Below are 22,483 nucleotides of genomic sequence, written 5' to 3'. Positions count from 1 at the left end.
CATTTTCCCACTTCCAGGCAAAACTTAGGGCTTTTTGTTTCCCAGAACCGGGAGAAGCTGTGATCTAGCTCTGAATCAGGGCAGTTAGTACCTGCCGGAATCTACAGCCCCGCACATCCTTGCGACAACAGAAAGTTAGCGGTCCCTCTCATTGTGTTTATTGCTAGAATGGCTTCTGGCAATAAACCCAGAACACGTTTAATTAGCCGCTTTCAGGCACAATTGTCTCGTTCACCAAAGGTCCATTCACACCTACTAACTGCTCTCCTCGGAGGTGAGCTGCGCTCAAGGCCAGAAGGGGAGGAATGCCTTAGGTGTGACACCCTTTGTCACAAAGCCATCGGAACGCCCCCTCTGGATGTGGCAATGTCCCCAGATCCGCCCCCGAGCTCCCCACCTCCCTTGCGGGTAAGTAGGACCATCCTTTGGGAAGCAGTTTGGGATGAACCAGGGGGGAGGATGCCTCTGAGAATGAATCCATGTGCCCATGGGTGGAAAGAACCCGCATCTATACCCACTTTTACGTGTATATATTTGTGTGTGTGACCTTAAAGGGACTGGGGACAATCTGGAGGGTTCGGTATCCGGAACCGATACTGAAGAAAGACCTGGAATTTATGACAGCACCCAGTTTTTCTCCTCTCTTTTCAGGAGCTACGGAGCAAATACTATCCCTTATGGGTCTTTCAAGTGAAGCACATAAATGTCCCATTTCCTACAGGGAGAAGAGGAACCGCAGTAACCACCCCAGGCAGTTTGGGAACAACTCGGGGTGTTTCTGCCTGGATGCCTCCTGCTGAACATCGCTTGTGAAGAGCCGACAGAACAGAGCAGAGGCTTTTCAGCTGCTTACAGCCCTGCTGTGCCCCAGCCTCCTCAGGGCAGGCACATTGAACTTATCTCCCCCCCTCACAAAGGAAACCATCCCCCAAACCCATCCTTTCTGCCTTTACCCGCCCTAGGACATAGAATCAGAGAATTGCCTGGGTTGGAAGGGACCTTTCAGATCATCCAGTCCAACCATCGACCCAACACTGACAAAAAACCATCACTAAACCATATGGGACATCCACACCACGTCCCTCCCCTGCTTCAGTGCCAAGAAGCACCTTCCTGTCATCCATACCTCAGGACAGGAGCACCACAGAAATCCCCTAAACCAAACATTTCTGCCAACAAGAGGCCGTGGAAGCCTGATTTGTGCTCTTCACCATTAGGTCTCCTCTATGACACGCTCAGGTCCCATTGCCACCCCCCTGCAGTGCTGTTGGGGTGAAGTTTAGTGCTCTCCCACTAGTGCTCTATCCTACTTTCAAAATTGTGATTGCACATACCTGGACCTTTCCTGGTTCCAAATTCAGGGCCAAACTCTTCATCATGGCCAAACTCTTCATCATGGGGTCGAGCACAACCCAACAGCTTCAACACGGGTTTGGATTCTCTTCCCAGGCACTGAGTCTTTCTGCCTCTGAAATCCTGCTTTCCGTGTGCCTGTGGGTATAAAATGCCAGGGGTGTAAGTCACCAGAGGAGAATCCCACTGATCCCGTGCTACGGAGAAGACGCAGAGAGAGATGCCACCAGAGATCCATAATGCAACATGGTTTATAACAATGCATCATCTGTGTCACCAGTCCTTGTCCAGACTGTCCATGCTGAAGACTTACCTCTATTCCCTCCAAAACCCCAACTGTTACTTTTTGACAATGTTCTGATTAAACCAAGACTCCAAAGTGTAGCATTTCTTATTTTGGAATTCTTACTTATTTCAGAATAACCAGGAAATATACCTTTATCCTAAAAAAAAAAAAAAAAAAAGAAGGAGCATACTTGTGCTTAATTGTTATTCTAATTACAAGCCCTGGTGTAGTGTAAATTTTTTGCCTTGGCATTATTATGAACCTAATTTCCTTACAAAGTCCAGGATAAACAATTCCAATATATTTTGTTTTAATTATCAGGGCTTAATGGGGCATAATGAGACTATGTTGAGTGGCGCAGAAAAAAAATAAAATATAATTTAATGTGTGCGAAACTACTGAGTGCTCCGAGCTCGGCTGCGCGTATTGCACCTCTTGTGGGGCAGCACTCCGGTCGCTAATATCCAATCGCCCATCATTTATTTATTAATCAGAATTGCTTTTCAATTGAAAATTTTCCTTTTTTTTTTTTTTTTTCCCTAAAGAAAGCCATTAAGAGATCCTGGAAAAAAAAAAAAAAACAAATGGATGATTCTCTGAGTTGAGCAGCTGAAGGATGCAGATGATTCTAGTTGAAGACGTTGGATGAGATGACCTTTAAAGGTCCCTTTCCAACTCAAACCATTCCGTGATACGCAGCTGGTGGTGCCAGGAGTATTTGTCATGTCACAGACTGGAGAAAACTGGACCGGCTCGTTCCAAATCCAATCCTTCTCCAACATTATTTGGCAGGAAAAACTTCTGGCTTCGGTTCTTCGGGCCCCTACCACAAAGAAGCATCAGCTGAAGTCACCACTGAGACATGGCCTTGCCTGGACTCTCGCTGTAGACACATTTCCCCCACTCCCAAGGTGTGGTTCCTACAGGCTTAAAATACCACACAGAGAGATTTTTGCAGGGAAAAGTGCAAATAAATAAACCAGAAAATAAACCAGTGAAGTGAGATTATGGCCCTTAATGCTTTCCAAGGTCCCTTTGCCAGTGGCGCTGGGTCCAAGGGCTGGGAGCAGCACTTTGCTACCAGATTTATATTCCATTTTACCGGGCTGACCATATACCAAGATCAAAACACCCACCCTTTTTTTATTCCCCCTCCTCCTCCACAGTAGTTTTATATGGGCAGAGGAAGATTTGGGCCTTTTCTCTGGGAATCCCAAGGACGTACAGCCAAATTTGAAGTATTTTGGTCCTACTGGAGTCCCCACCGTACGGCTCACATGCCACCAGTTCAACATGGGGGGCTGCTGGATGGAAATAACGTGAAAATTAAACGTATCATGAAATCGAAGCAGCCAAAAGCTGCTAAAAGTGCTCTATATAGCCCCAGTCCTATTTTATAATTTATAGAGAAATAGTCACTAGGCATGATTTATCTCAGATTAAATGAAGGAACTAACTCCTAGAGGATGTAGCTTTGTGGATAAGCGGGATATTCCTCTCAAAGACAGCGATGAGCTGTTGGCCTGGTCAGGAAATCGAGAAAACCACCTGGAAGCACCAAGATTAGAGGAGAAATAAGTAAAAGGGAATTTTGGCACAGGGCAAATAGTACAGTTATTTATTAACAACCAAAAGACCACAGTTGTTGTAGCAGTAAGTACAGGCAAGAGCCTCTCTGCCAACCATCCCCTGGCATAAATTAGAACAATTAAACCTTCTCACTCGGAGAGCGACCGGTGTCCCCACAATTCACTGTTAATTGCAGAGAGTTCGAGAGAGCTCCGTTAGAGGAGGTTCAGCTGCAAAGTAAAATCACTGAACAGAAAATCGGTTGTTTCACCTCAAAGCAGGACACAGAAAAACAACCAGGCAGGAGAACACCCGTCTCCCCACACCGACACATCCTTTCCTTCTAAAACCTGTCCCCTCTGCTCCACCCATCCCAGGCTGTGGTCCCAACAAGCACAAGCCATGGGGCCCAGCCTTCACATCCATATATTCTATCTGTCAGTATTTCTCCTGTCCTGGCTTTCCAACTTCAACGAAGGCATCCCAAGATACTTCCACCTCACAGGAAAATAAGGCCTTACACACCAAAAAAACAGAGACCATCTCGGGTATGTGAAGTTCGGGACCTCCACGAGGTGGACTTTTTAAGAAGCACCACGTGACCAACCTGAAGGTCCTTAATCTCCGCGTTTAACTCAAGCCAGAGTTACAAGCTCAAATGCAACACAAAACCCCACACCAACGGTACACTGCATTTATTTGAAAATTAACAGGGTTTTTTTACAGATTAAGTTAATATACTCCCAAGTCTTTGTGTTTTAAATAAAATAAATTTATTACAGACATTGGTATTTACAGAAAGAAAAACATGTACATAAATAACTTTTTTCTTGTTTTTTTTTTTTTAATTTCATTGGAATAAAAAAATTCTCCGTTCTACCCCTGGGAGATGTCACGTTCTGTGAGAAGGCTGTCTCCTTCCAGGATTAACAGAGACAAGAAACCCAACCAGGCTTGAGTTACAGCTCAAGGAGTTGATTGAGGACCTGCAATGGGCTGGTGATGTGCATTAAAGGGGGCCAGGGGGGCCCTTCCAAGTCTATGTCCTGGAATCAGCAACTACCTTCCACCAAACCTGCCTCAGATATAGGGCCAGGCCACCATCCAGCATGTTCTCACGGACCTCCAAAGCTTTGTGGTCATCTTTCTTCCTGCTAAATTATGGGGATTCTGATCCAAATTTGGGATCCTGTGGAACAGCCACTGTATAAATACACAAAGGTAATCTCTGCTGCCCCACAGCCCAGTAGTCCACGGTGGAAGAGAATGGTTTTACAAAGAGGACTGGCCGACTGCACTCAGAGGTGCAGCCCTGAGTTGGAAGCCAAGTTTGTCGATTCCCAGACAAACAGTGACCTACATGTTCCCTCAGATTGGCCAGCAAGTCCCAGGGGGGAACTTACAAGGAGGCCTCTGCATTTGGTGGAGCTGCATGAAGAGGTGTGGGAAGTGCATTTCCAGGCAATGCGTGAGCTGCAGAGGGTGGAGGCCGCTGATTAGCTCTGGGCAAACATTTCTGAAAGCTCTGTGTAGGAGTTCCCATCCCTGCTGGATCATGCAGTTAAAACTGGATGAGGTTGTGTCACTGAGAGACCCGCACCCCGTCTTGGGTTGAGGTAGGAGACCAGGCCTGATAAATCACAGGAAATTCCTCTCCTCGATACACAGAACAAGACCTTAATTTGAACCCTCAATTACTGCGTTTCAGCGCCTTCACATTGCAAGTTCCTGGTTTTAATGGTTTCCTCTGGTGGACAGGCACTCAAAGAGCTCTCTGTGGAAGTCAGCACACCCTCCAGAAGCTCGTGGCTCCTCAAAAGACCAGCCTTAAACACCGTTCCACACAGCCACGGAGAGAGCAGAAGGATTTGAAGCACAGCTGAGTTTCCGGCTCTCCTACCCTGGAATCTAAAATGCCGCTTCCCTTGGTAATGGCAAACGAGGAACTGAATCCAGGTGCACGTGTCAAAAAAAGGTCCTCCTAATGACAACCACACCTCGTCGCCACCATGTCTTTGTAATTTTTAAGGACCACATTCTCCTTGTCATCAAAGTAGAGAAGATTGAGGGACTTGAGTTCATCCGGCACGCAGCAGGGCGTGCTGACGTCCTGAGACAGTTTGAGGGTATGGACTATGGACTGAACCGTGGCGTGGTTTGTTGCGTTTAGACTTTCCCCCAAGGGGAAGAGACAGGATCCTCGGCAATAAAACGCGTTGTATCCACTGGGGTAAATAATCCATCCCGACCAGCCGATGGCACGGAAGTCAACGTAGAGCTCCCTTCGATGACACGCCGTTACCTGGCTTTTGGCAGCAGGTTCTGCAGCAGCTCGAGGTCTCCTGCTCAAGCCTGACTCGCTGCTCTCCACCATCTGCGTTTCACGGGGCACACGTGAAGCATCATTCCTGGAAGGGTTCATCTCTGGTTCTGAAAGCAAACTGAGTGTTAATCTCTCAAAAAATAAATTAAATTTCCTACATAGAGTATTCTGCATGAAAGCCTATTCCATAAACCGACATCTAAGTCTTTGAGGTAGATTTAAAAATCACGTTTAACTGTGAAAGCACCAAAAAGGAGTGTGTAGCCAATTGCTGTTTCAGCCGTATTTCAAAAACTGTCAAATCTCCTGCTTCACTTTGTGGCCTGAAAGGCCCAAAACTCAGCCAAAACATAAAGGCAAAGCTCAATGAGATCCCAAATATATTCTGTGAATTCCACAGGCCCTTTTCAGGGCCGAATCTGGTCAGAATGGTATTAACGATCATTACATGGCCACTCCTACAACACAGATCAAGCTGAGCAGAGGGTGGAGATCACAGCCTTTTTCTCTCCCCAGCATTCTCCTCCCAGGAACTCTCCCCACACACTTTGCAAAACAGAGGGTGTTCCTATACAGTAGTATTTTTTTTACAATATTTTTCAATTTTGGGATCTGAAAAAGTTACCACCAGGTTTACGGAACTCTGCTAGAGAATGAAGCTTTAACAACAGGTTTGCTTTCTTAAAGCAGCTGCTGAGAAGACTCGATAAATGTCCACGGAGACCTCAAGATCCACAGATCCTCAAGATCCTTAAGATCTCCCGTTACTGGTCTGATATAGAAGCTGGTAGAAGAACAATCTGTGCAGATTCACAGACCAGTGACGGGAGTTTCTTTATTGGGAAAAGGGTATCGATTTCTCAGTCCTGACACAGTATCCCATACGGAGCTTGAACTCATTAAATTGAGATCTAGGATTTCATCATACAAATTTTCTTTGGAAAACAAAAAACAAACAGGCCAGCCTTATTTTTGTTATTAAGCAATTTCATCACCTACTTCTTCATATTGGTGCAAGTCCTACCTTTAGTTTCTTTCTAATATGCAAATGCAATCGCTTACCAGAAAACCCTGCAAACCCAAACGGGAATCATTTTTGCCCCCTCTCACAGCTTTTGCTCTTTGCATTTATCAGGCTCTAAAATCCAGCCTTAGTGGGTTTTACTGGGAGACCAGTGGGAGAGGTAAAACACTGCGTTTTGTAATTTAAGGGCGGAGGGTGTTGTCTCTGATGAAAGCAGCCTTTAGTCACAATGCTAATTAGTCACTGAAGTTAAATAGGTGCTTAAAAACCAAGCCAAGGACAGAGAGGTTTAAATTGCTTATTTAACAACCCCTTCCACTATTGAAAGCTGTGCTTAATAACTCTACTTACAGTTGCTTTACCAGCATCTTCATAAAGTTTTCCAGGTCGTTGAGGTTTTTTTAGCCTAAATCTACTGTACAATTTTCACACAAACTTCACCACCACAAAAATAATATAAATAGTGATTTTAAAAAAATAGAACTCCCACCCCTATACAAACAAAATAACCCCCCCCCTCCTTGGCTTTATTAATATTTCCTGCAAACATAGTTTTTTTGAGGGAAGAGAAAATTTAAGACGCTGGGTGATCTACGAGCAAGAAATATCAAATCAAACTTTCATCAGTGACAAAGCCCAACTTCAAACCCTTTCAACACCACAAGTAAATGCAGAAATTAGGTGTACACGAGGCGGCAGAAAGTGACAGGAGATGAACAGGGAGTTCATACTCCAAAACTGAGCTGCCGCTCTCCCGTGAACTTACTCGTGGAAGAGGGTACGAAGCTGGACGACCTCCGTTTGTTGCTGTTGGTGAAGAGGACAAGGAGAGCGTTTCTGCTCTCCTGCAAAGCGCCCTGGCTCTTGGCAAACTTCACCAGGTTGTGCTCAATCCTGTTGTTGAACACGTGTGTGGTCGTTATCAAAAAGCCATGGTTGGAGCTTCTATTTCCAACCCATTTGGAAACCTGGCAATGAAAGGGAATTGAAAAAAAAAGTATTATTTCAATATGCTTATTACAGCGTTACGATTAAGCAATGTTTTTATCAGGAAAATGGAAGAATCAACAAGCTATGAGAGAGTAAGAACATTTATTATGACAGAAGTGAGGTAACTGTGTAGCTGAGACTGAATCGAGTTTAATATTTAAACCAGTAATTCAACATTTAAAAATACAAAACACCATATGCATTACCCAAAGCCACATTTACAGGAAGATAATTAATTACAGAGAACCTACTAGTGAATAGATGAGCCTAGGAGTTAAAATTAACATGAAAAGAAATCCTTCTGATTTTAGCCAGGAATTTATTTTTCTTAGCAATCTTAATAACAGAATACTATGAACTCTCCAGACTTTCCATAACTTTCCATTAAAACTCATTCAAATCTAACAAACACGGCATTTGAAGAAATTAACTCACAATCAAGCAAATTTACTTTATCTAATTGTTATAATTACAGACTGATAGATAAGGTCAGGCCATTCTCTAGCAGGGCTATCACGACTTAAGATGGAACTCGACCAATCATCCAAGTGTCCTCTTCAGATCATAAAGGTTTGCCAACAAAAAAACACTGTCCAAGAGTAACAGATTTAAACCCAAGAAACTGTACATTTTAAACCATACTTGTTTTTTTTTACTATGGAAAGCAAAAAAACCTGCTTATACTCTTATACTTAAAGGATATCTACAAGATAAATCTTGAAACTAACAAATAAAGAAGTCTGCAGAGGAAGTTAAATGAAGATTTAGAATTCAAATGAAGCCAGAACCCTCTGCTTACTGTCTGCGTGACGTTGAACACCTCCCAGCCTTCTGTGTACAGGGACAACAATCTCGACGCAATGAGATGTTTTTTCCGTGGCTTGTTTCCACCCTCCAGGAGCTCATACACTTCCACCTTGATCAGAGCAATGTAACAAAACAATGAGAAGTGAAAACAATTTTTCTTCTAGCAAAACGAGGAGAATGGAGATTATGAACACTTCTGCCACATCATGGCTGGAAAACTGTACTATCATCCCGAAGTAAGCAAACGGATTAACAGAAAAACAAGTATATACAGCTACTTTTAGAGGTGTTCAGTAGCAGGATATTATCACTAGACTGTCTGACACTATAGAAAAAGATCCCGATCCCTTTTCTTTCTCTTTGGAACACCTGATACTGTCAAAGTCTTCCGCTCCTCCACATCTTTGCAAAACGTCTGACCCTGCCTTTTGCCAAAGGAACAAGTACAATCAACATCAGAGCCCTCGCCTGCCCAGATTTCCTATGGATCCCAAATATGGATCCCTAGTATTTTTTTTTTCTTTATTTGAAAGTCGTCTGCTTGAGCCACTCTAAATTTGAATTTCAAAACTTTTCAACCCCCAGAAAAGTAGGGCATGGCTTGAGATAGGTCTGACACGGGTATCTTTAGGGATAGCTCACTGCCATAGCACACAAAGGACAGCCACAACCTTGCGTCCACTTCTTTGCCTGCTGGAGGCAAAGAAAAAGCGAGGGCGGCCATCAAATAAAAATAAATATAAAGCAGATTTATGCGCTGAGAGGTTGCACTCCTCTTTTTCGGCGTTAATAGCAATGAAAGCACAAATAAGGGTTTAACTGGACAGATTATCTCCCCGCTTACTTTGCAGAAGTGTTTCAGGTCGGCCCTTCTAGAGATGCGTGTCCTCTTCAGCTTGAAGACCCTGAACTCGGCCTTCAGCATCTGCTCCCCCTTCTCCATGGCGCTGATGTCGAAGGAGAAGTGGTACTGGTCCATGCCGACTGGAAAGAGAGCCTTCCTTAGCACCAAACCACAAAATAATAACCCCCACCCCCGGCAAAATAACCGGCCAAGCGTGAAGGGACCCCACAGAGGAGGATTCACCTCACGGCTGGGTCTCGCTGCCCCGCAGGCCTGGGCCTGGGCCCGGCCCGGCCCCCGTCACCCCCCAGGCCCCGGCCTCGCCCCTGTCGCCCGCCGGTCCCGGTCCCCATCGCCCCCCGGCCTCAGCCACCCCCCCGGCTCCGGCCCCAACCCCCGGGCCCACCTCGGTCCTCGAAACTGCGGACCACGTCGCCCTCCAGCAGCCCCGGGGCGCGGGTGATGCCGTTGGCGTCGGCCACCTTGTTGAAGAGATCCACCATGAACTGAGGCGGCTTCTTGCGGGGCAGGACGTCGGGCGGCAGCTCCTCGATGTCGAAGACCTCCCTCAGCCGCTGCATGGCCGCCGCCAGCACCTCGTCCCGCGGGCCGGGGAGGGCTAAGGGCAGGCCGGTGGCCACCGGCAGGCTCAGTAGCCAGGCCAGGCCCAGCCACAGCCGGCGGGCCGCCATGGCCGGCGGCGCTGGCTCGGGCGGGCCGCCTCCGGTGATCGTAGCCGGGGTGAAGCCCTTCCGCGGCCCCGGCCCGCCAAGGCTGAGGGTGGCGAGGCGAGTGAGAGGGGCAGGGAGCCCAGCCCTGGTGGCCGCTTGCCCCCCCGGGGCGAGGTGGGGGGGGGGGGGGGGCGGCCGCGCCTCGCCCGGGCCATTAAGGCCTCATATAAAGGTTCAATGGGGGCATCGCCGCTCGCTCCTTAAACATCGGCCGGGGGGACTTGGTGTCGGGGCGGGGGGAAGCCCAGTCTCTGCCAAGAAAAGCGCATTTATGAAAAAAATGTTTGTTTTTGTTTTTGTTTTTGTTTTTAAAAAAAAGGCTTTGATTTGGGCACTGCTGATCCCCCGGTGCAGGCCCCGGTACCGCCGTCTCTGCCGGGGGGTTCAGGGGCAGTCCGGGTCCCTGCGATGGCAAGGCAGCCGGGATTCGAAGTTATTAGGGATGGGGGGAGAGGCATTCCCGTTCTGAAAAGCCATTTTAAGGTTTAAATAATTCCCAAACCGGCCCTCAGTAATTTGCTTCTTCCCCCTCCCCTCTTTGGTTGATGAAGGGAGTTCCACCCCCCCAGAAAAAGCCCACACCAAAGCAACCTGAACCCCAAGCATCCTACATACTAGTCCTTTCTAAGGCAGTCTGGCAGCTTATTGAGGAGCAATTCTACAATTCCTGATGGTCTGCTTGTGCCACAAGGCCCCATGTCCCCTTTTTTCCAGGTGGGAAAGCAAAGGGAGGTGGGTTATGGGGCAGAAGGTGGGTTATGGGGCAGAAGGTGGGTTATGGGGCAGGGAGGTGGGTTATGGTGGGTTATGGGGCAGGTAGAAGTGTCCCCCGGCTCCTCTCTTAGGCACACTGTATTAAGACAGTATTTCCACCAAGCAAGCGTGTGGGCCCACAGGGGAATGAGGTGGTGACAAAGAGGATACAGCTCCACAGGCTCCCAAATTAGCCATTTGAAGGGAAAAAGGGAAAAAAAAAAAAAAAAGAAAGGGTTTAATGTGGCTTGTTCAAACGGCTCTGATCCAGGAGACACTCACCTTTTGCTGCTCTAAAGCTGAAGTTCTTCGGGCACTTGGCCTCCTGGCTCTTAAGCTCCAGGCTCCCTCTTTACTGTCACTCATTCCAGCCGCCAGCTATTATAGCCACACGTTTGGAGAAAAAAAATAAAATAAAAAGTGGTGGATAGTTACTATTGCTGTGGTTTTTCTCACCAGGAGACAAGCTTGCTGGTCCAGTTTGCCACACGAGGTTCAGAGGACCGATGGAGGGAAACGAGAAGCAGCGATGGGTTAATCAGCCCGGTGTGAAGAGCAGTGTTCCTGCACATCGGGCTCTCCCGTTGTCTTCTAAGGGCTGTAGGTATCTCAGCCACGGCTAACAGCAGCGCTGGATAAAGCGATATCCTCTCAACTACCTGCCTGAGAGCATGGAGAGAGACTAGTAAGATAGGAGGAATCATCACTAGGCTGTTTTTGAGTCATCCTAAAAGCTTTGCTTCCACTCCACTGCTGCTTCGTGTGCTTATCCTCACAAACCCTACCCTGCCCTTGGGCCTCTTCATTTACTCCTGGTACCCTCCCTAGGCATATACCTCCATTTCTGCTCCCATGGTGCTGCTTCCAGACATTAATGTCTGGAAACACGTAGCTAGGGTTCCCAAACAACCGTAACTCTGCCCTAGAGGCGAAGATTTATGAAAAAATCCTCTCTGTTTAATATAAGCTGGGACCACAAACAAACTAAATGCCTCCGTCGTAGGAGCGCTACGGCAGGAATTCCAGCCGACAGCTAGCCAAGCGTAACCCGCCGAGTGCTGTGTTCTTTTATTTTCATATTTCTGATTAGGCAAACGACATAATGAAAGCCTCGCTCCCTACTCTTTCGTAAGACGGCGTGACTCACCGACTTATGTAAAGCCTTATGCAGGAGCTGGTCATGGCTCCACTGATGATACTGCGTACGGGTTTGCAATCAGCACAATAAAAACAGGTTCTCTCAGCCTCCACGTTGTGAGCAGCGCAGCTTTGGGAGCCCGGGAGAAGCTGGGAATCCGTAGGGAGCTGTGATAGACAGTTAACGACTTCAAATCTTAGGTGGATTCTCTGAAGCATTCGGCATCGGCGGTGCTTTTCCTTCTCCCTCTCTCAAACGACTGGATAAGCAGCTTGGAGGGTTCAAAATCATCTGGCTTTTGGGTACGGCTTATGGGTGAGAATGGTGTGGAGTTTCATTCATGGTGTGGAGTTTCACGCCATTGATGACACTATAATTAATACGTTTATTCTATTAATATACGGCGGTATTGAAAAAAGCCTGTTTGTCACACGGTATCATCAGTGGGCAGAGCAAGGTTGACTTGGGAGCCTTCACGGTGCGTTTCAGAGCCTCAGCAAGTTCGGATTTAAGCGCGAGTCCAACCCCGCCGTTCAGAAAGGAAGAGCTCAGCGTGTCCTCGCCCTTCTCCCCATTAATTTCACGTGAGCACAAATAACGAGGAAGTAGCGGACAGAGCAGGCTGGAGGCCGCCTGGCCCTTTGTACACTCTCTGGGCAGGTTCTGTAGCTCCCAGTTTAGTGATTTACAACCGATCTCTCCTTTTTGGTGAAAAAAGAGGGAAAAAAAAGTAGTTTTCTGCTCCCTGAACACAACAACGATGCACTGCGGTCTGCACCTCGCAGTCAGGGAGCACGAGCACAAGGTACTTCACTCACTTCTCTTTGTAATGGCAGGAGGGGCAGCAAAACCAGGGTCACCGGCAAAATTTAAGGATTATTAAGAGCTTCAGCATCTAAGTCTCAGCTGATGGAAGGGGACGGTCCCACATGGGTGATCCCACGTGAAGCAGGAGCCTTGACGTCACCCCAGCGCCCGGAATAGCTGTCCCTGGAGGGCTGGGGAGATGGAGGGAGCCACCGTGATAGGAAGCAGACATAGAGCATTTAGCCTGGATATTGGAACGGGGAAATTATAAATGGCCCTAAGTAGCTGAGAGCATTTTTACCATGTATCTAATATATAAATACCTCTCCCAGAGGAGATAAATTCCCCAGAGCAGCACATCCTGACTCCGAGGCATCTGCCCTACTCAAGCCATTCAAAAACGGGACTCTCGGCGGTTTTGCAGGATAGTTTTGTGTAAACTACAGTTGCTGAATGAACAAGCTGGACAGTAAGATGCCGTATTACCTCTCTTTTTCCAACCAGGACTTCTTCGGACTGTGCTGTTGTTTCCCGAAGCATTTCCAAAGGACTTAAAGGATTTCTTGCCTTCCCTGGAAGATGGCATCCGTCAGATGGGGAAACCAATGCAGCAGGCAGTATAGTACCGCATCCAGAGCCACCCAGGGGTTTAGGGCAGGAGAATCCAGGTCTCCCTGCTCCTAAAAGACCAAACAGGTAAATTACTCCACATTTTAAACCACCTCAGTGACTATGCGGCCCAAGTTCCTTCTTCTAAAAATAAAATTATTTTTACGTTGGAGAAAAGCGTTACCTTTTCCAAAGAACCTTAATCAAGTTACTGTTTTCTCTCAGACTGTTTTGTCAAATTAATCGCTTAAATTACTGCTTCCTGGGGCAGCTTGCCCCGAAGGATACATCCTGTAACAGTAACTTCCACGCTGCTTTTTCAAGTTCTGTGATGCCTGCCTGGATATCCTGGATATCTTTGTCACTGATGGCATATCAAGAATGATATATGGACTTTTTTTTTGGATAAATCTCCAAGAGTAACATTTTAAAATCTACTAGAAAACCCCCTCCCTCCCCACCAACGCTGTTCTGAGGATTGCCCTTCTTATTTCCACACCAGTGTCATCATTTAATGAGCAGATTTTATGTACCTGCTTGGTTTTAGCAAAGGCAAAACATTCTCCCTCTGCGAAGAGCTTCTTCCTTACATACTAGTGATGGGGCATCACGAGTCCTGGCCGTATTCATTCATTACCAAACTGAGTTAGTTGGTAGATGGGGGGGAAAAAAATTGATTGAATTGCAGACTAACATCAATATAAGCCAAACGGACTTCAGACATCAATTTAACCGGGGAATCAGGACACAAAGGGCTCTGCTGAGGAACTGGAAGCTTTACTCCTGCTGACTCAGTAGCTCAAAGAAGGAAAATGCTACAGGATTTTACGAACAACAAGAAAAATCCCATCAAGTCCTTTTTGAAAGTCTTGTCCCTTCTGTTGTGGCTTCTTCTAAGGCAGAGAATGGCACTACTAGAAAACAGTCAAAATTAGTCAAAATTAGCCAAGTTTAGCAACCTTGGAATCTAAAGCAAAGTTGTCCTGTGACTTGAGTACAACTGTCTACAGGTGACCTATCACCTGAAGCCAAAACTTACAGATATAAAAGCTCAATTCTCTACAGCTTTACTCGGGAGGACGTCATTTATTAGCTGTAGCAGACTCCATTCCCCACGTGGTGCAGCCCTTTGAGAAGAGGCTGAGCCACAGCATGAAGTTATGGATTTAAAAATAGTCCCCATTTTTAATCACTATTTCTACCGATCTACCCATTCAGCATCTCGCTGACGTTTCTTGTGGGGCAGGTCATTATTAGAAAAGTCAAATGCCTGTGACCTTTAGCAGAATCATAGAATTGCCCAGGTTGGAAGGGACCTTTCAGATCATCTAGTCCAACCATTGACCTAACTCTGATAAAAACCATCACTAACCCATGTCTCTAAGCACCATGTCTGCCCGGCTTTTAAATCCCTCCAGGGATGGTGCCTCAACCCCTTCCCTGGGCAGCCCATTCCAATGCTTAATAACCCTTTCCGTGTAAAAATTTCTCCTAATATCCATCCTAAATCTCCCCTGGAACAACTCGAGGCCATTTCCTCTTGTCCCATCACCTGTTCTTTGGGAGAAGAGACCGACCCCCCCCCGGCTACACCCTCCTTTCAGGGAGCTGTAGAGAGCGAGAAGGTCTCCCCTCACCCTCCTTTTCTCCAGGCTGAACACCCCCAGCTCCCTCAGCCGCTCCTCACAAGGCTTGTGCTCCAGACCCCTCACCAGCTCCGTTGCCCTTCTCTGGACACAATCCAGCCCCTCAATGTCTTTTTTTCTGATAAGGGGTCCAAAATGATATGAATCATTTAGGAAAGAGATGGTTCCCCCACCCCATTCTTCCGCCCCATCCCCAAAGATTTCCAGAACAGACATTTGTTTTTGCTTTTTTAATAAGTCCATAAAAGCCAAGGGTTTATAAAAAGCACATGCAAGTCCATTTACATCAACAGATCAGTGCGAAGCTGCAAACCTTCCTGAGTACAGGAACTCTATCTTTAGGACTGGGAGTAGTAAGTAAAACAGGGCACCACGAGTGACAGCTACAGGGACAGCAGCAGCTTTGCCGAGAGCTGAATTCCTGGTTTGTTCCTGGGGTGCAACACCCAAACCCAATTAAAGTTCTCTATAGCTTGGAAGAGAAGAGCAAAATTGGTCTGTTTTTACTCTCTTACCGATCCATTTTAAGTCATATCAACAGATCTGCAATTTTTGAAGTTTTTTGTAATTGCAGCCTGGATGCCTGGTTTCATCTTTCTCCTGAAAGAGGGAATGTAAGTGAATATAAATGAAAATCAGAAAAAAACCATTTTTTTTTCAGGAAAAGGTGCAAGAGCCCCACCTCCAAATGCAAGAGTCCCACCTCCAAATACCACAAGGAAAAGAAACAGGTTCTTGGACCTTTTACCCTCTCCAGCTCCAGCTGAAAAGCCAACGGAGCAGTGATGGAAAACAGTGAGGCACCACCACAAATCTCTACAGATCCCTCAGCATGGAACAAAACAAGAGGAAAAGCCGTTGGAAATATCGTAAAGACTTTCTTTACGACAACAAAGTAATGGTTTATGCTCTTGCTTCACCCTTTGTCTTTCCATAGTTGGACTTTCACTTGAAGTAAACAAGATACTTTCACACTGAAGAAAAAACTAAAAGTAGCTCAGCTTTCCCTCTGCTCAGTCGCTTGGGGACAGGAAGGATATTGGGTGTATTTAACTGTTCCTAGTTTAAAGCCGTACAGTAACTTAATGATACTGCAAGAATGTGGTTTTCTTCTCAAAATCTATCCAATTTTTTCCCCTTCCTTAAGATTTCCTCATGACAGAGCCAGGGTAGTACTCGGGTTTGCTACAAATAATCCAATCCTTCCTTTCCTTGGAAGGAAACCGGTACTGGAATTTCTCCAACTGTCAGGAAGACTGAGATTTTTCCCAATCTGCAGACTGGGTATGACCCATAACTTCTGTATATTCTCGTTACATCTCTGGCCAAAAGTGATTATATTTAGTGAAATACAGTGAAACCATTCCCCCTCTGACCAACTAACACCTCAGCCTTTGCCAAGGTATAAGCTTTTAAGTGCTACCAGGGAACTGGAAAGTTTTTGACATAAATCACAGTGAGACCCACGAACGTTCCATGGGATTTCAATTATCAGCCCCCAACCTGTGACAAACACAACAGTTACTGTCACCTCGGTGCTAAGAAATATTGTACCAAGCAACTGCCAGCGGCGTATGGGACTGTAACCGCATCGATGACTACGGGTTTTCCATAATAGATCAAGTTTTCCATAATTATCAACTGTCAGTCACCTCAATACCCTGCCAGCCTTCCCGTTTTTGTGATTAAACTTCTGTGGCAGTAGAATTATTTCCCAATAATGGAATTATTTCCTGTCTTGCCCGATGCTGGCACCACTGAAAGCACCAACATTAAACCAGAATTCTCCCTACTGATGGAAGTGCCGTACAGTGATTTTTATGCACTTTTTGGTACAAATGAGTCTCTCAGGCTGACCACTATCATTTTCTTTTCTCTTTTTTTTGATGGTACACTCTGTGCCCCACGACCATTCAAGTAACATACAGGAAATCAAGGAAGCTGTTCTTGGAATTTCACAGAAATCAAATAAAAATCTTACAACCCACGGCAACATCCATGGTTCTTATTGCAATAAAACGTCAGTTTCTGTATTCCTCGCCCCATTTACACTAAGATTTCTTTTAAAGAAAAGGTGCTGATATTTCGTATTGTTTCATCTATGAGGTAGATGGCATTTGCATATAAATAGTGTCAATCAGAAATTAAGTTAGCTCCGAGCCTGCAACAAGCGCTGCAGCCACTGACTGCTTGAGTCAATTATTAAATTGTGAATATGAAATAATTCCTCATTTAAAAAAGGTAAACAGTGAGTCTTTGAAAGGACAAAGACTGGAAAGTCACTGGAATTCTGGCTTTAGCCTCCAGACCCCTTCCCCGCTCGGGCTCCTGTGGAAGGTGCAGAGATTGCGGAGAAGCTCCCTGAAGACGCAGGACTGTTCCACGGGCAGTTTGGATTCGAAGTGGTGCAGCAGCTCCTGAGTGCTGGCCTCGCCGTCCACCCGGGCCTGGAAGGCGATGAAGTTCCGCACGTCCACCAGCAGCTCGTCGTATTCTGTGGAAGGCGGGGCCGGGGCCGGTGCTTGGTGGTGATTCTCGTCTCCCTCATCCTCCATCCGTTGGGGTAAAATAAGGTGGTTTCTTGCCCTCATCTTGGCTAATAAAGACGAAGAGTCCAGTGCGCTGGATGACGATTCTCCAGATTTTCCATCGAAGTGCCCATTGGAACGACACTTCTTTACGGTTTCTTTCTTTATTATATCTGCATCCTGCAAATAAACACAGAGACTATGGAGAAAGCTGGATTTTGAGATCCACAGAATCTGTTAGACAAAATCTGCCTGCTGTTTGGACTTAAACCACAAACGTGAACACTCAGAAGCTACTGAGTGTAGCTACTGAGTGAGCTACTATTTGACTCATGTCAAATACACAACAGAGGTAACACATTCGGGTCTCAACTTTAGAAATTAGGAAGTGAAAGAAAAGTATTGACGGTCTTGAGACAGACAACCAGATCACGTCGCAATCTGTGACTGCTCTATCTAATTAGATTTCATCATACCCCTCTACTCTGCTCTCGTGAGACCCCACCTGGAGCACCGTGTCCAGCTCTGGAGTCCTCAACACAGGAAGAACATGGACCTGTTGGAACAGGTGCAGTGGAGGGCCATGAAAATGCTCAGAGGGCTGGAGCACCTCTGCTATGAAGACAGGCTGAGAGAATTGGGGTTGTTCAGCCTGGAGAAGAGAAGGCTCCGGGGAGACCTTGTAACGGCCTTCCAGTACCTCAAGGGACTCCAGGAGAGATGGGGAGGGACTCTTGATCAGGGAGGGGAGCGATAGAACGAGGAGTAATGGTTTTAAACTGAAAAAGGAGAGATTTAGATTAGATACTAGAAAGAAATTCTTTCCTGTGAGGGTGGTGAGGCACTGGAACAGGTTGCCCAGAGAAGCTGTGGCTGCCCCATCCCTGGAGGGGTTCAAGGCCAGGCTGGATGGGGCTTTGAGCAACATGGTCTAGTAGGAGGTGTCCCTGCCCAGGGCAGGGGGGTTGGAACTCGATTATCTTTAAGGTCCCTTCCAACCCAAACCATTCTGTGATTCTGTGATGAAGATGCTGTACCAAAAGATGGAAAACTGAATTCATGGGTCTCTAAAAATTCTAGAATTCTACCTAATCGTGTAACAAATGGGTATGAGACACATCTACAGTATAAATCAGATTTTTTTTTTTTCCATAAATCAGAACATTTCACATCAGCTATTAAAAAAGAAACGTTAGCTCATGTCTCTTACCTTGCACTTCTTCGCAGGTGACGCACAAGTGGAATGTGAAGAGAGCAGCATGGAGTTTCTTTTTTGACCAAACCGACTCCTAAAAACCCACAGAAGAATTAACTCCGTAAAACATCCTGCTCAAAATTATTAGGAGAGTTTTGCCAAAGACACTGACTGGGTTTGTGTTTTAGGTTTCTCAAGAGCCCTCTGCTGAACTCTCTTGTCTCTACTGGGCAACAATGAGGCCTTCTTTGTACTTCAGGAGGGACTTTCTATGCCTGTAATATGCCTTCATGTCTTTATTAAATATAAAACATGAAACTCCACTTTGACACACATTACTGCAAATCCCAAGTGCAAAAAAAAAAAAAAAAGCTAAATCCATGGCATCCTAAGGAATTCTTCCACTTTTGGGAAAGCAGTGTGAGAACTGGACTTACTTGATTCCTGATGGTGCCCCTGAAAGGCCGCTCAGGCCTGTCCACGTTGGCACACCAGAAGCAGCTCCTAAACATCGTTGTCGAGAGACTTTTAAGGCTCTTAAGGCGTCCTGGGCCACCCTGCTCGCTTCTGCTTCCACCAGCACGTGATCTGCACTGGAAGCTTCCATGATGACGTCGTGCTTCATAACACTGTGTACCCCTACAAACCAGAAGATAGGAGAAAAGGGGAAGGAGAACGTGTGTTAATTTACACGGTTCTCTGTAAAATTAAATATTCAACGTTTAAGCGAATGCCACAATCACATTTTTCCTTTTTCAGGTTGATTATATTCAGCGCTTCAGTACAGTCATTTCAAAGAAGAGAACCCCCTTCTATCAGTTAAGCAATCAATTTGACAGCAAACCACTTCTGGTGTGCTGATGAGGTCATTATTCACAGACTAGGCAATTATGTGGGTAAATCCATCATTTCTATTGTTCTGGACAGGACAGACAGAAGCGAAACCCTCATGTAAATGAAGGTGGGTTACATCCTTATTTCCAGAAGAAACACTGCGTTACTTCTATATCCAGAAGCATTTCTGGAAGGCTGCAGATCTCTCTGAAGTGTTTGTGTCAAGGTAATTAGCGCGTTCATAACCAGAGCATTTCAACGATGACTGTTTTAATGTTTACTACAACAACAGAATAAATAAACCAGGTTTTTGTTGTAGTTCTAACCCTCAAAGTAACAGAACTGCTCCTTCCCTCACCTGCGTAAGTTTTATACATCTGTTTAAATAGCCCGATACTTTTGAGCAGCCAAATAACACAGTTACCTGATTTTTTGAAAAGTTTCTCCAAGACGTAATCATCGTTTTTCTTTGCGTCTTCCTCCTTCTCTTCACTGTTCTTTCTGTAGCGCTTCTGTTTCACGAGATGAGGAATGCGCTCTCCTTCAAACTTGGCGTCTTTGTGCTGTTTCTTCTTCGGCTTCTCCTTGTGGCTCTGGTGTGACGGCACATCCACCCTGTGCTTTGTTTTTGAGGTGCATTTAGAATGATTATTATCTAGCTGCCCATCTTCTGTTTTAGCAACCTGCGATTCCCAGGAGGCAGCTGCACCACATGGGAGGCTAAAACCTCCCTTCATATTTGAGTTTGCCGCCCCACGGACCTCATCAGCCGCCACGGCGTTCTCTGAATTAGCAGCAGCTCCTGCATTATCTTTTGCATAGCTATTTTGGTCAAATTTTTCCAAATTTCCTTTGCTTTCCTCCCTTGCCTCTATTGCTTCAGAAGAATGTGTGTCGTGGGCGACTGAGCAGGAACTGGATGATCTGCTGTACTTTGGTGAGCTGCCTTCCGTAAGACGGGAATCGCCTTTAGAAGTGTCATCATCAGGTGGCTTTTCAAGTTTCCGTTTAAGTTGGGGTTTGGGGACTTGAACATCTGAACCGGTACCTGAGGGATGAATGAAATTAGTACCCATTTATCAAACACTTCAAAAATTTTTTTTTTTTTTCTTTTAAACAAATAGGGAAAAGTACATGTACCTGCAAAAATGGCACTTGTTTCTGTGCCCTGAGACACGTCTGGGCTGCTCAGAGTAAAAAGTTCATAAAGGTCATTGGATTTGAAAAAGCGCCTCTGCTTGGGGTCCTTCAGCACTCTGTTCGTCAAAAACTGTTTGAAGATTTGTCTAAAAAAGAAAAAATAAATACTTTATGCATGAAACGTCTAGCTACGTTTAAGTACTGAATTCAGTACTTAAACAGCAAACTCTGTAAGCGCAAACGTTACCCGGCAGAACAATTAAGCAGTGGGAAGATGACGTTAAGTTTCCAAAAGACAATCTTGAGTTAGTAACTTTCAAACAATCAACTAAATCGTTAAACACGGGGATTTATTGTTTCGCAACAAGCCCATAACACAACAGGTAACCGCCGTCCTGAGATGTCCTACGAGGCATTCCTTAACCACGCAATAAATAACTTCACAGCTAGAACTTTTTTTGTCCATTAAAACTGAAAAGCTCATGTATATTATAATAAAACTATCAGAAAGCTCCTTGAAAGAAAAACAAGAGCTCGTTAAAATGACACCATTTTACTGGTTCGATCGGTTGGAGGAACCAAAGGCAGCAGATTTGCATCAATGGCGATGCCCAGATACAACCACTGAGGAGGGAAGTTGGATTTATGGTGGAGAGGAGGGGAAAAAACATAATAAAGAACCCTCTTACAGAGGACTGAAAGGAACAAATTTTGGGGAGAATTCAGCTGCAAAAACTCTACTCTTGGTAAATCTATGTCATGCCTGTCCTACGTAGCTTTTGATCGCAAGTTCTAGGCACTATTTTCCTGTACAAAAAGCACATCTCCAAATAGAGCTGGAAATCAAGAAGGTGGTTTTTATCACGATTTTGGCTCTCCTGGCATTAAGCAGGGAAAGCCTTTTTAAATCCAACTGGCAAAACTCTAAGTTTAACCATCTTTAAAGTTTTTTAAGAATGAACTGAGCTTCAAAGCTTCCCGCAAGTCCTGGTGGACAACAGGATGCCCATGAGCCAGCAATGTGCCCTTGTGGCCAAGAAGGCCAATGGCATCCTGGGGTGCATCAGGAAGAGTGTGACCAGCAGGTCAAGGGAAGTCATCCTCCCCCTCTGCTCTGCCCTGGTGAGGCCTCATCTGGAGCACTGGGACCAGTGCTGGGCTCCCCAGTTCGAGGACAGGGAACTGCTGGAGAGGGTACAGGAAAGGGCTACAAAGATCATGAGGGGCCTAGAACACCTCTCTGATGAGGAACGGCAGAGGGACTTGGGTCTTTTTAGTCTGGAGAAGAGAAGACTGAGGGGGTGATCTGATCAACGCCTATAAATACTTAAAGGTGGGTGTCAAGAGGATGGGGCCAGTCTTTTTTCATTGGTGCCCAGGGACAGGACAAGAGGGAACGGGCACAAACTGGAACATAGGAAGTTCCACCTAAACATGACGGGGAACTTCTTTCCTGTGAGGGTGGCAGAGCCCTGGAAGAGGCTGCCCATAGAGGTGGTGGAGTCTCCTTCTCTGGAGACATTCCAAACCCGCCTGGACACGTTCCTGTGCAACCTGCTCTAGGTGGACCTTCTCTGGCAGGGGGTTGGACTGGATGATCTCCAGAGGTCCCTTCCAACCCCATATCATTCTGTGATTCTGCAAGGATGATCACACGTTTGCACGAGGGAAAACATAGGCAAAGAGAAAAGATAATTTGCTTAAAGTTCAAGGTCCATAGCACTGTTCTGGAAATGAAACTGATTTCTGGTGGTTATCCTGACCCTCTGAGCCCACTTCCTTGATGTGGTCAAATAGAATTATGCCAGAGGGACGTAAACCAACCACCAGCGGATGCTTTGTGTCCACGTGGTGAAACAGATTAAAAAAAAAAACCACTCAGTAACTGCCGGTATTTCATTATTTA

The 22,483-nt window shown here is 45.9% G+C and overlaps 2 protein-coding genes across 2 annotated transcripts in view; both read right to left on the bottom strand.

Annotated features, from left to right (window-relative positions):
• Positions 1-5,189: 5,189 nt before the first annotated feature.
• Positions 5,190-9,888, bottom strand: LOC141469541 (bone morphogenetic protein 7-like). The gene is made up of 5 exons (XM_074155084.1): positions 9,603-9,888; positions 9,197-9,336; positions 8,345-8,461; positions 7,322-7,523; positions 5,190-5,638 (listed from the first exon to the last, which is right to left on the bottom strand). The coding sequence occupies exons 1-5, from the start codon at positions 9,886-9,888 to the stop codon at positions 5,190-5,192; spliced, it is 1,194 nt and encodes a 397-aa protein (XP_074011185.1).
• Positions 9,889-15,118: 5,230 nt separating this feature from the next.
• The window catches only part of ERCC6 (ERCC excision repair 6, chromatin remodeling factor), a 43,408-nt gene continuing 36,043 nt past the window's right edge, over positions 15,119-22,483 (bottom strand). Inside the window, exons 17-21 of the mRNA XM_074154351.1 lie at positions 20,578-20,723; positions 19,862-20,485; positions 19,041-19,242; positions 18,619-18,697; positions 15,119-17,588 (exon numbers count right to left, since the gene is read on the bottom strand). Of these exons, the coding sequence (XP_074010452.1) occupies positions 17,160-17,588; positions 18,619-18,697; positions 19,041-19,242; positions 19,862-20,485; positions 20,578-20,723 (1,480 nt within the window). The 3' untranslated portion in view covers positions 15,119-17,159. The remainder of the gene's footprint in view (positions 17,589-18,618; positions 18,698-19,040; positions 19,243-19,861; positions 20,486-20,577; positions 20,724-22,483) is intronic.

The sequence above is a fragment of the Numenius arquata genome, chromosome 10, assembly GCF_964106895.1.
Source record: "Numenius arquata chromosome 10, bNumArq3.hap1.1, whole genome shotgun sequence".
Lineage (NCBI taxonomy): Eukaryota > Metazoa > Chordata > Aves > Charadriiformes > Scolopacidae > Numenius > Numenius arquata.
The sequence above is the reverse complement of the archived record's forward strand: the minus strand, read 5'-3'. Positions and strand labels throughout refer to the sequence as shown.

Bases quoted from the DNA above. Each gene is read 5' to 3' on its own strand.
- LOC141469541 (XM_074155084.1), bottom strand. From the start codon at position 9,888: ATGGCGGCCCGCCGGCTGTGGCTGGGCCTGGCCTGGCTACTGAGCCTG. The intron at 8,462-9,196 runs GTAAGCGGGGAG...GCTCTGATCAAG, and splicing joins ACCTGAAACACTTCTGCAAA to GTGGAAGTGTATGAGCTCCT. The intron at 7,524-8,344 runs GTAAGCAGAGGG...TTTCATTGCCAG, and splicing joins TGTTCAACGTCACGCAGACA to GTTTCCAAATGGGTTGGAAA.